The sequence below is a fragment of the Phoenix dactylifera genome, chromosome 12, assembly GCF_009389715.1.
Source record: "Phoenix dactylifera cultivar Barhee BC4 chromosome 12, palm_55x_up_171113_PBpolish2nd_filt_p, whole genome shotgun sequence".
Lineage (NCBI taxonomy): Eukaryota > Viridiplantae > Streptophyta > Magnoliopsida > Arecales > Arecaceae > Phoenix > Phoenix dactylifera.
Genome location: NC_052403.1, coordinates 1,379,780 through 1,392,824, shown reverse-complemented (window position 1 = coordinate 1,392,824; position 13,045 = coordinate 1,379,780). Strand labels below are relative to the sequence as shown.

The 13,045-nt window shown below is 35.9% G+C and overlaps 1 protein-coding gene across 1 annotated transcript; it reads left to right on the top strand.

Annotated features, from left to right (window-relative positions):
• The first annotated feature begins 1,566 nt into the window (after positions 1–1,566).
• LOC103703585 (kinesin-like protein KIN-14H) lies at positions 1,567–12,770 on the top strand. The gene is made up of 17 exons (XM_039132256.1): positions 1,567–1,901; positions 1,989–2,261; positions 2,341–2,485; positions 2,675–2,784; positions 2,861–2,980; positions 3,051–3,254; positions 6,694–6,903; positions 6,985–7,059; positions 7,229–7,375; positions 7,448–7,589; positions 7,693–7,802; positions 8,384–8,545; positions 8,650–8,858; positions 11,753–11,834; positions 11,912–12,016; positions 12,101–12,205; positions 12,327–12,770. The coding sequence occupies exons 1-17, from the start codon at positions 1,833–1,835 to the stop codon at positions 12,504–12,506; spliced, it is 2,448 nt and encodes an 815-aa protein (XP_038988184.1). The 5' UTR covers positions 1,567–1,832; the 3' UTR covers positions 12,507–12,770.
• The last annotated feature ends 275 nt before the right edge of the window (positions 12,771–13,045 follow it).

Here is a 13,045-nt window from a genome sequence, read left to right as displayed (position 1 = left end):
ACCGAAAATGAGAGCTTTTTATGCAATCCAATCTGTTGAAAATATAAGTTGTTCTTCTGCCAACTTGATTTTTTTCTAGGGAGCTTGAGCAAGAATGGAGTATAGAACCATTAGTACTTCTCTTTCATAGCAAAAGTGTTAAAAGCCCCACAAAACAATTATGGTCGAAATTTGAACTTTTCAGCACTTGCAAACCAGTCTTTTAGGGATATTTAGAAGGAAGCCGTAGCACCATACAAAAATTCAAATAGCAACAATGCTGATGCTCTTATGTAGTTATCCTCTAGATACACAAAGGTGATCTTCATCATCTCTCGTGGTCCAATAAGTAGCAAATTTCAAGCAACAAAGAGTGGTGCAATGAAGAATAACCCTTTGTAAAGGCTACCACTCTAAGGGAATCTCATTCGATCCACAGCTTTGATGCATGTCTATTATGTACATCATATTTGACCCCTTTCAAAGCTGTGTGAACATTTAAATAACAAGGGCATAGTGACATTGGAGAAAAGATAACTTGTTAATGGCATACACCTATATTCATCCCTCAAAACAAATCTTGATTTCACATGTAATTAATCCTCGTTTGATCCATCAAAAATAACCTTACTGGACATTACCTGAGGAATAACCAGAGAGACACTCCTGGATCTTGAACAAGGGTTAGCTCCCAGCCCCTAGGCTCTACCACCCTGAGCACATAGACAAATGAGAGAACATAATCTACTTCGAAATCTCAAGTCCCAATCAAGCTTCATTTGATTCATGAGAAAAAAATTTCTTTACTGGTATGTTTTTCTCGGACAGCTGATGCCTAAGAACATGATGCTTGAAAAAATAGGTTTTACATATTTGGTCGATCATAAAAAAATGACACGTTATAAAATGACTTATATTTGATTAAGTATGAGAAGATTGTATAAAATATTTGTTGTATCCTTAATAAAAAGGAAGGTCTACCTCATTTTATTTGAAAGTTTAAAAATATTTTTAGAAAAAATTATTTTGATTGGGCTCGTAAAAAAGTAATTTTTTCATATTCTATACAAATTTATCTTTTTCTTAAAATATAAAAAAATTATTTTTATGAAAAAATATTTTTTATTTTTGAAAAATTCTAACTAGCATTTGTTGACCAGACTTTTTTTCTCTCCTCTTCCCACAAAACAAATGTGTTAGTATTATGGTATTCATTATTTTATTTCACATTGGAAACCATCCAATAACATCACTCAGCATACCATTATAAATCCCAGGCAATGAAAATTCTCTTTATTATATATTTATTTTAAAAAAAAATCCAAACCGTCAGTGTAAAAGAAAAAGAATGCGTTTTCCCTATCCTATTGGGGCGTCCGTCTCGAGAGATCAAGGGGCAGTTTCGTCAAAAAAATAAATACAGAACCAAGGGGATAAAAGAATATGATTTTTTGTAAATAAATACGAAATCAAGGGGCAATTTCGTCACCTTCCAACCCCGCCCCGCTCCCGATTCAAAAACTTTCAAAACCGTCGTCTCCCTCTTAATCGAAATCGAGATCAGAACATAAAAAAGACGAAAAAAAGAAAGCTCCCTCCGAAACCCTAACCCTAACCCTAAATCTCACCAGAGAGAAAAGAGAAAATCCTAAAAAAAAGCGATTTTTTCCTTGAATTTTTCCTTCCTCCTCATCCTTCTTCGCCTTCTTCTTTCTGGCCGTCAAAGCGACGGCTTTCTCTTCCCCCAGCTTGCCTTCGGCTTCACTCCACGGGCCCACACGCTCACCCAAACAGAAAGCTCCACTTCCCAACTCAAAACCCTAGACCTATCCTCCTAATCTCCTCTTAAATCCATGTCCTCCAGGAACCAGAACAGGCCCCCTCCCACCCCGGTCCCCAACCCCTCCAGAAGCCCCTCAAATGTAAGGTTTGCCCTCTACTTACCCCCTTCTAGGGCTAGGGTTTCGGTTTCTAGCGTTTTGGATTGATCCGTGGTTCGGTTCTTGCAGAAGAAGGACAATTTAGATGAGGCGCCTGTGGACAAGCGAAGGAAGATTGGAGTAGGGAAGATGGTGGGCCACGCGACCAACCCTCGTGCACGGCAGGTGCTGTCAATTGTCAATGCTGGTCTGAATCCTGGTGGGCATGGCGATCATGCTGCCGGCACCGCTCCCAGCTCTGACGGTGGGAGCAATGGTGGCGGGGTCGAGTTTGGATCTAGAGAGGATGTGGAGAGGCTCTTGGGTGAGAAAATGAAAGGAAAGAACAAGAATGATTACAAGGTAATCAGTCTGAAATTTCCTTTTTGTTTAATTATTGCTTCGGTTTACTGAATTTGTGGGAATTTTCTTTGTATTATAGGGAAAGAGCGAGCAGATGATAGAGTACATAAAAAAGCTCAGGACTTGTATCAGATGGTTCATGGAACTAGAAGATGGGTATTTGGCAGAGCAAGAGAAGCTCAGAAATATGTTGGACTCTGAAGGGAAAATGCATGCAGACATCGGTAATTGTCACTTTTGCCTTTTAATTATCTGGGACAAGGTTCTTCTAGTTAAGAACCTTGGTTCCAGGACTGCTGATTGTTCATCATGGCATTTGATGGCTGTAAATGAATTTTTTTTTTTTTTTGACTAGAAGTTGGAAGGACCGTGTGTTTGTAGTATTAATTTGGTGAGTTTTTGTCTTTCTGTAGAGTCCGAGATGAGGGCCAAGGTTGAAGATATGAACACAACTATCCATGAGCTTCAGAGTCAGCATGCCTCTTTGCAGGAAAGCATTAGAAAGGAGGAAGCTGACAAATTGGTGGGACTTTTGAAACTTTCGAGTTTATTTGTGAACTGCTTGGCATATTTCTTATTGCACATTTGAAATATGACAGGCTGCTGTTAAATCCTACGAGGAAGAAAGAGATGCAAGGGTTGCAGCTGAAAATTCGCGGGCCACATTGTCTGAAGAACTTGAAAGGGTTAATCAAGAAGTGAGACGTTTCAGTGATCAGGTATGGTGTTTGCTTATAGGTGGAGATTTCAAGGATGCACTATGAACCTTACTTTCTTATGTTATTTCAGCTGAAAATGATCCAAGAAACCAACAAGAGGTTGCAGGAGTACAATACTAGTTTGCAGCAGTACAATAGCAATCTTCAGGCTGATGCTGTGAAAAATGGTGAGACTATGTCAAAACTGCAGAAGGAGAAGAATGCTATGATGGAAACCTTGACCGGTTTAAGGGATCACACCAACTCTCTTAAGATTCAGTTGGATTCTTCTAGGGTGAGTTATTCACCATTGTGTTTTGGCTTGCGGCAATGAATTAAATGTCACATGAGCAAGCAATATTGTCTTGGTTAATACTTGCAAACATTTGGCTTTATTTCATAATAATTATTGCAAAATCTGTTCTTAGTGTGTAATTGGTGCTGAACAGAATTGATTTTTGAAAGGATAAATATATTTAGAAGCACCTTTCATGAATACTGTTGAAAGGAATTCTTCTAGCGATTTTATTTTTGAATAGGACAGACATTCTTCCATCCACTAACCCTAGAAGGGAACTCATCTTCATATGACAATATTATTTCTTATGGTTTACTGTTTATTTTGTACTCTTCATCATCTAACATTAGAGTATGCATTTAGTTGTTTGCTGTCAATGTTCCGCAATAACTATATGCCTTTGAATTCCCATTACTTGGACAATAGGTGGAAAACTCATGAGAATTGTTGAGTTGTATGGAAGTTAATCTTTAGATTTTGCAATTGCTAATGCATTCTAGGCCATGATCCTGTTATATTTTGGAAACAAACTGTGGATCTCTTCTGATGATCAATCTCAAAATGTGTTGCTTTGCCCATTAATCCTCTTCTTTTAACTCTTCTTCGTCTTCTTTGGTTATTATACTATCAAGCGGAAATTTATAGTATGACTGGCTCATCTTGTGCTGAATTTCGTTGTGCCTTATGTGGCATGTGATGATCACACGAGAACTAGTCTGATCTCCTGAGCCATGACACTCCATACTATAAATTATATCCATCACTCATCTGCCACATTTATTTAACTTATCAATAAATTTATAAATCCCTAAAATCAATTAATCAACTTTTCTAAGGGTTGTAATTGTAGTAGATTTTTAGACACTTGGAACCTATAGGTTGCACTGACATTAGGACTTATATTGTAAGAGATCATATGATGTTTTGTTAGGCTTGATTATGGCTAATCATGATATAGTGAAACTTTACAATTTATAAATGAAATTAGTACAAAATTTAGGTAAAAAATTTATTTAAAAATAAAATACGATGTATAAGATTCATCAGAATTGAAAACAAGGCCAACAGAAGTGATCAAGAAAATACTTGGCTGCTAAATTGGGGCTTTGCAAACTGAAGGGATAAGGCTAGAAATGGACATATATGTGGAATATAGGGGTTTCACCAGTTTATGATGAAGTATAAGCACATGCAATAAAACAGTATTTGAAGATTGTGAATTATCAAATAGTTGCGAAAGAGAAGGAGAATCTCTCAGATATTTTAGGTAGAACTTTTGAGAATGTATTTGGAAAAGCTTGATAAAAAGAGTTGCTAGTCAAAATATAAAATACAAATTAATTGAGAAAGGGATGGCTGGGACAGGCCTTGATGCTTGTGGTTATAATCATTATTATGATTAAATAGTTTGATTAGCATATGGTGCTTGTATAAGAAAATACATTAGATGCTAGGTGCTTGCCTAGACCATCTACATATTGCTTTGTCATCAGAGATTTCTTCTGCTTGATATCCTTGTAACCTTAACCAAACATCTAGGCCATAGCACAAGTATCTAGTCATGTGTTTAACGCATGCTAATGAAACTTTAGGCCGTGATTTGGAGACCTTCATGAACCAACTCTGGTTTGTTTACAACAGGTTTGAGAATTGAGATTAGGAGGTAGTTAGTGATGATTGGTTGAATTGAATGTAGCTGCCTAGATGGATTATTGGTAACCTTTGATGGACAAGGTCAAATGGGAGAATATGTGAGGGTTGCAATTGGGTCAGCCAGACTCGACTCCAATTTACACCCAACATGATCTGGACCTGACTTGTTTCCATTTCACCCATGGTTGCGCATGGGTTCAAGGCCACAATTTGGTATAGGTTGGTTTTGGATATAACTGAATTTTGTCTCATCTGGTTTGTCTTGAATAGATTTGTTCGAAAAGGGTAGGTCCTTGTCTCTTAAACTTGGACCTAATCCAAAAAGAAATCTAACCTGAATCACCTGATAACTATCTAAGTTAATGGGTTGGATCTAGGTCTAAATGTCATGTTTTGGATCAAGCTCGGTTGGGACCCAATGCAACCCACTTGTGATGTTAGCTATGTCAAAGGACAACTTTATAAGAATGAAGTTATGCAATATGACATTATCAGTTGAAGTCTGACATGACTAAGGAGCTACTTGGGCGAATGTTATAAAGAAAGCATATTTTTGTGCTGCAATTGCCTGTAAAAAGAAGTAAATGGCAAAGAATTATAGGCAGGTCTTACTTATAAGCCTTTTTCATAGAGTCTGTCTCATTTGTTGGTTTGGAGGTCAACATTTTTTGTTGAGAATTAGTTGATGTCAACCAACACCTAATTGAACTATTTCTCTTTTTCGCATAACCATAACCATAACTATGAAGCACTGTCCCAACATTTTGGAATCCGCTTTTTGGATCCTCATTCACCAAAAATTCCCAATTAAGGCTACCTCTGTTGTTATTTTGTATCTATGAATTAATTAATTATCCGATGATGCTCATTGATTTAGTAATTAGATGTGGCAAAGCAATTCAAAGTTGTTTTGACGATATTTTTTCATCATTATTCCATAAGTTGGATCACTTAGAGTCATCTGGTGTGAGTTGATGGTTACTTGGAGCTTCATCTCAATCTTGCTTAAACTGCAGCGGAGATCCCACTGTTAATTATGATGGATGAATTTTGTTGAACTGCCAATGTCTATAACTCATGTAATATCAAGATTGGAAATGAAATTTTTAAATGACGAGTGATGTTACTGCTAGAGAGTTGGATTTCATCAGAAGCATCTAGCATTTAAGAAGTTAACAGTTCTAGCATGCTTGACTTTTGAAGTCCTTGAGTTTCACCACTTACAATTTTCCCAAGTGTACCATTTTGGAAGTTATTGGGAACTTTTTTCATTCCTTATAACTTTTGATACGAAAAAGGAAGTATAGTTTCTCTGTTCTAGTGTTGGATTGCTTCACATATCTATTTCCTTGTTTTAATGTATTCTCATTTCTTTTAATCATTTGAAACAAACGGCAGGTATTTCGTACCTTTTCATCAGTTTATATGGTTTGAATAAAATTTTTATAAGCTTTCTAAAGACTTTTGACCTAGCCAGTTTAGGATGATATATCCTCGGTGTCAGAATGGCACATGCAAATTTTAGTCAAGTTATAAAGATATTTTTATTTTGATTGCAGTGCAATTTCTGCTGTATACATTGTTACGTTCACATTTCTGGAAGGATATATATTTTCAGCTTGAGTTTGAGAATGAGGGCATGGACAAGATGCTCTTCAATTTGATTTCACATGAGCTCTTACTGCTGCTCCATTGATTTGATAAATGTCATTTTATCATTATTTTTATATTTATAATTATGTCACTTAAGACCCATAGCTTTTTATGTTGGATGTTCTTCCAGTCATCTCAGCAAGAGGCTATTAAACAGAAAGAAGAGTTAATGAAGGAAGTAGGTTGCCTTAGAAGTGAATTGCATCAAGTAAGAGATGAACGCGATCATACATTAGCCCAAGTGCAAAATTTAAGTGTTGAAATTACAAACTATGAAGAAATGACTGGAAAGTCCTCAAAGGCTTTGGATAGCTTAACAACAATATCTACCGCCCTTGAGGTTTGTTGTATCTTCTCGTTTATTTTGAAAGTTGTGTATTTGCTATTATGACTATTTATTTTTTAAATTATATATTTGCAGGAAACGTGCTCTTCCCAAAGAGAGCAGATACAGGTATTGCAGCATCAGCTTGCTGCAGCAAATGAAAAGTTGAAGGTTAGTGACAGCTGAGTTTCGAGAATTGTAATATCTGACTTTGTATTTGATATTCTTGTTCCATGCCTTAGGGAAAGGAACTTGTTTTGGCAGCAGTAAAGCAAGAAACATCTTTTCAATGTTATTTAGCTATTTCAGTCAGTTTTAACAACTCTGTTTATTTTTCTAGATGGCTGATTTGACTGCCATCGAGACAATGACAGAATATGAAGGACAGAAGAAGACTGTAAAAGATTTGCAAGAACGTCTTGCAGATGCAGAGGCTCAAATCTTGGAAGCAGAGAAATTGCGCAAAAAGCTGCACAACACCATACTGGTACTTATGTTACTTATTGTGGCTGATTATTTTTGCCAATGATTTTGGTGCTAAATCTTCTTCGTTCTGTAGGAACTGAAAGGAAATATTCGAGTGTTTTGTAGAGTACGCCCTGTTTTACCTGGCAGTGATTGTGGTGGCACAGAGGGGTCAGTTGTTTCTTATCCTACATCACTTGAATCTCTTGGACGTGGCATTGATTTGATGAATAATGGTAGGAAGGCTTTTCAATGCTATATTGATCCATTTTTTTTTCATTCTTTCCTTTGTGGTGGAGATCAGATATTGATTATGTCTTATAATTCCATTGTCAACAGCGCAAAAATATTCCTTCACGTTTGATAAAGTATTCAATTATGAAGCTTCACAAGAAGATGTATTTGTAGAAATCTCGCAGCTGGTACAGAGCGCACTAGATGGTTACAAGGTGCCGTTCTAGAAACGTGTTTTATATTGTTTGTCATGTAATCATACTTTCTCTTATTTGTAAGTAATATACTAAGATTTTTATTGTGTTTCACTTTTTTTATTGAATTACTTTTTACCAGTTGAAGTGTAATCCTAGATTTGTTAGTAGGTGACGTTGTTGGAAAGTGAAAGAAGTTTGATATGCTTGCATCGACACTAGGTTTTGACTTATAGAATGTTTGCAAATCAAATATCTTGTTTAGCCTGAAATCCCAGTTTATGGTTGGTTCAGAGCATTAAGAATGGTATCAGCAATTCTATTTTTTTGGAATTAGTCTGGACTTTCATATTCTCTAATGTTCTTGCGGTGACTTAACCTAGGTTTTCCACTCTGATCCTTTTGTTGCCTGGCCAGTTCTACCGATTCTCTTATCCTTTTGACCCCTAATGGTGGTTCTGATGCCATTTTTGTATTACATCTCTAATATGCAGCATCTACTTCATGCCATTTTATTATTTGTTTAACAAGTGCCACCTTTATTTGATTTTTTCTGGTGATGGCATGCTGAATTTAAGAAAATGAATTGTCTGTTGTTGCAGGTATGCATATTTGCTTATGGGCAAACAGGTTCTGGTAAAACTTATACAATGATGGGCACGCCAGAACCGCCTGAGCAGAAAGGGCTTATACCCCGATCTCTAGAGCAAATATTCCAAACCAGCCAATCTCTACAAAGTCAGGGATGGAAATACAAAATGCAGGTCGAGTTTTATGCTTTGCTATCTGCTGTATAATCTTTTTGTGTTCATGTGAATATTTGCTTGGTGAGTTTTGGTTACTATGTTTTACTCCTGACAATTTGCAGGCTTCAATGCTAGAAATTTATAATGAAACAATTCGTGATTTATTATCACCGGGTCGCACTGGCAGCTTTGATGCAAATGCTGCTCTTAGCAAACAATATGCAATCAAACATGATCCCAATGGTAACACGCATGTGTCTGACCTTACTATTGTAGATGTTTGCAGTATTAAGGAGGTTTCTTATCTCCTGCAACAAGCTGTACAGAGTAGGTAAATCTTTTTGAACATGAACTCTGGTCCTTTATAGTGTTCTATGAGATATTGATACAATTTCAGTTATAACATTTATTTATGATCTGACTCAGCTTTAAAATTTTGCTTGTATTTGTGTGCATCTCGACCTTTCTAACCATATATGAACCTTCTAATTGGTTTTCTTCTATATAGAGGTAACACTCTTCTTTTCTTGTAATCCAATGTTGTACCTTAAGGTGTAATGTACAATTCATTATAATTTGCTTAGTAGGGGTGGACAAGCTAAGCTCTGTGTTCGTATTGGAGACAGTTGGGATGATGCCAAAATTAACAAATCTTATATTACTTATATTATTCTCAAAGTTTTACTGGTGGTAAATTATTTTTTTTCTGTACAAATGAAGTAAAATAAAAGCTTATTATGTAAGTAATGCCAAGATATAATATACTTTCAGGATGGCTGGAAGTAGTCTATACTAAACGCAAAATTAAGCAAGGGAAAAATAACAACTTATTGTTTTATGTAACATTTAAGGAAATGAAAAAATTATAAAATAATGCAGCAGGAAAATAAATCGCAGGATCACTTTAAATCACACTTCTACTTTCCCATATATATATATATATATATATATATATATATATATATATATATATATATATATATATATATATCTATGACCATGCTATAAAAAACTTTCAAGAGTTGAAAAAAATAGCATCGTAACATGCCTTTTGTCCAAAATTTTGGTTCAATATTGATTTCATGTCATCTTAGGGTTATTAGAGTCATGTGGAATCCAAATATCCAGAATATGGTTTCACATCGTCGGTACCTTAAGATACAAACTTGTTTTCTGTTAGCTTATATGATAATTGATTGCATTATTCTAGTCAGGCATGTTAAGAAAGTTCTGGTACATGCATTGTTGAATATAGTTGAAGCAATACGTAATGTTATTTACATTTTTGTTTTGTGTGATTGTTCTTGTGGATAACTAAATTAGGGTTATATTCATGCATGGCAAAATAGACACAGCATTGGGTTTTTCGTTTAATAAGTTCTAGGGTTTGTTTTTTACCTGGTGGATCTGGTTGAGAAATTCTGCAATGTTTTGCCACAAGTTGGATAAGGGAACTCCTGAGAGCTGCTAGCTTGTGGTTTCAACCATGGTGATTCATTTCTTGTACTGATCATTTTCATTTTGTGCGTAGTGTATGCATGGGTTCAGCTGGATGTTGCACCCTCAGTGTTTGATCCTGTGCTTTATATAGGGCACGTCTAACTAGATTTCTAGGTTAGAGGAAATTTCTTAGTTGAATGATGATCTTATTTAGAGTTGGCAAATGCCTGATCATCCAAGTTTTGACATTTATAGATTGTCAAATCTAATATAATACATCCATATCATATCAAGACATTGTTTAGTAGCTTAAAGGTAGGAGATATGATCTTTGACCCAGAACTATTGGATCAATTTTTTGGATTATCAAAGACAATGTCAAGTCATTCTTAATTGAAACTTAAAATTCTTAAGAGAATACCTCTGCAAGTGCATTTATATGGTGGCATTTTTTTTAGATTATATGTTTTGCCTGCGTCTCAATATTGCTTGTATTTAATTTTTAGGTTGTTGCTGCATTTCAGTTATGAAGTTGTGGATTTATTTGTTCTGCTTCGGTTGTCAATGAAGTGTCCTTCAGCTGCATGGTTTACTTAATGTTTCACGTGGGCATTGTTAAAACAAAACGAGTAGACCTACTACTTTCTTGTAAATGAGTATCATTGAAGGCCATATATACATCTTATGATCATGAGTATAATTTTGTTAGGAAAAATGTTACTGGAAAACAGTTCTCAAGCCCATCTATCAATGTGCCATGCACACTGTATTTGTTAGTGCAGCATTCTTGTTTGCATAATCCAAACACCATTCATCTTGCTGACTCTTAATATAGTGGCGACCAAGAAAACAAATTAGTTCTGAATCCTGTCCCTGCTAACCTTTATTGAACAAATATGCACATGAAGTCCAAGATTCAGCAGCGTGCTATGCATTATGTGGAATTTTCTCTTAATATAGAAACTGCTACACGGTATAAATAGATATGCATGCATATATGCATGTATGACATGTATGTCTCTGTGGGTGCTCTCTTTTTTTGTAGCCTTGAGCTCAGAATATATTTTTTAGACCAAGGCACTTTTGGTTAGACCTTAGAACTGGTTGAAATCAGATGTATCTCCTATTTAATTCTTGGATTGTTATTTTATCTCCTTGATGATATCAAATATTTTTAGTTTGGATCTCTCCATTTTTTCCCCACGTTTTTTTTGGGACATTCTTGAGACCCAACCCTTTTGCCTTTCAACTCTGGCATGGGTGTCAGAGGACTGTTGAAAAAAGACTTTCAACAAATATTATAAAGATGACATTGGTATGAGAGTTGACCAAATCAAGGCTACGGTTTCGTTTAATAAGCTGAATGTATCTTGCATCATTTTTTTGAAATGCTTATACCTTCTGCTTGTTATTTTAACCAAGCCAGTTATGACTTCTGCTCCGTAGAGCTCAGAGTGAATTTTTATGTTGAGCAAATTTGTGAATTTAATGAATAGAATCTTGCATGTGAAATAACTGCCATTCCAAGAGAACATCATTAAGTTGTAGGAACTTTTTATGGAAGTTATACTCCAGCCCCTTCCATTGTTAGCCATGTGAACACTTTTTTTTTGTTGAGTTTGTTTTACATTGAAACTACAATATGACAATTGAAACATATGTATTACTCTGCATGTATTATACATCCATCTATTTTTGAGTATTTGATTGATCCTACATCTATCTCTTGGTTATGTAATGAAAATAAGTTGAATCCTGAATGAATGTGTTTAATTTGGTGTGCAGGTCTGTGGGTAAGACACAAATGAATGAACAATCCTCAAGAAGTCACTTTGTGTTCACTTTACGGATAACTGGAGTTAATGAGGTGGGCAAGTGTTAGTTATATCACTGATTTAATTAGTTATACCTGCCGATATGTATTGATTGACTACGTATCTCCAGAGCACAGAGCAGCAGGTTCAAGGGGTGTTGAATTTAATTGATCTTGCTGGAAGTGAGCGTCTTGCTAAAAGTGGCTCCACCGGTGACCGCCTCAAAGAAACACAGGTGCTCTTGAACTCTTTATCAATGTCCACTTCTTTCTCAGCTTGTATTTAATGTGGTATTCCTTCTTCCTCTGAGTTATTGCAGGCGATTAACAAAAGTTTATCAGCCTTGAGTGACGTGATCTTTGCTATTGCAAAGAAAGAGGATCATGTGCCTTTCAGGAACTCCAAGCTTACGTATCTTCTGCAGGTAAAGTACTATTTCCCCTGGTAACATATTTGGGATAATTAGATTTTTATCTTCAACCGAGATGTTATAATTGTATAATGACTCCCAACTGCAACTAGCCTAATATCCAAATTTGTGTTAGCCTTGCCTTGGTGGAGACTCTAAAACATTAATGTTTGTCAACATCTCCCCGGAATCATCGTCTGTCGGGGAGTCAATTTGCTCTCTTCGTTTTGCTGCAAGGGTTAATTCATGTGAGATTGGGATTCCCCGTCGCCAGACCCAGATGCGTCCTTCAGACTCGCGCTTGAGCTATGGTTAAGCAACCTGGCAACTACTGTGCATCCTCTTGCTCCATATGATTACCCGTTGCTGCAGCCGTTATGGCATATTTAATGACTATTAGGCTTCTAACATTGTCTGTCTGTAACCAATACCAAGGAAATGAAATCAATGTTGTGTTGTTGTTGAATTTGTAGAGGGAAGGCATTATGTTGATTGTGGTAATATTCGTATCAAAATTCCTTCTCACTGACGTTATCTCTCTTTTAATCGAATCAAATTTTTTACATGAACGATTCCAAAATCAATTCAGCTGGAATGGATGAACAGCTTTTCTTTTCTTTCCTTGCAGTCTTTGATCTCCAATGCAGCTATATGGAACTTAAAAAATGGGCATTTATGAACTAATGCTTTGAAGTGCCAGGGGGGGGAACACTTTAACCTGTTTATTCTGTCAAACAAGCTATTGATCACAATAATTTATATGATGTTGTTGCAATCCTATGACAATGAATGTGGGCTTTTCTTAAGCAGCAACATGTTCAGCATATGATTTCTTCATCACAGGCATGATGTTTA

What these genes read in the sequence shown, in the direction of transcription:
- LOC103703585 (XM_039132256.1), top strand. Translation starts at nt 1,833, where the DNA reads ATGTCCTCCAGGAACCAGAACAGGCCCCCTCCCACCCCGGTCCCCAAC. An exon ending in AGCTGCACAACACCATACTG is followed by an intron (nt 7,376 to 7,447) that starts GTACTTATGTTA and finishes TTCGTTCTGTAG; the next exon opens with GAACTGAAAGGAAATATTCG. An exon ending in GATGGAAATACAAAATGCAG is followed by an intron (nt 8,546 to 8,649) that starts GTCGAGTTTTAT and finishes GACAATTTGCAG; the next exon opens with GCTTCAATGCTAGAAATTTA.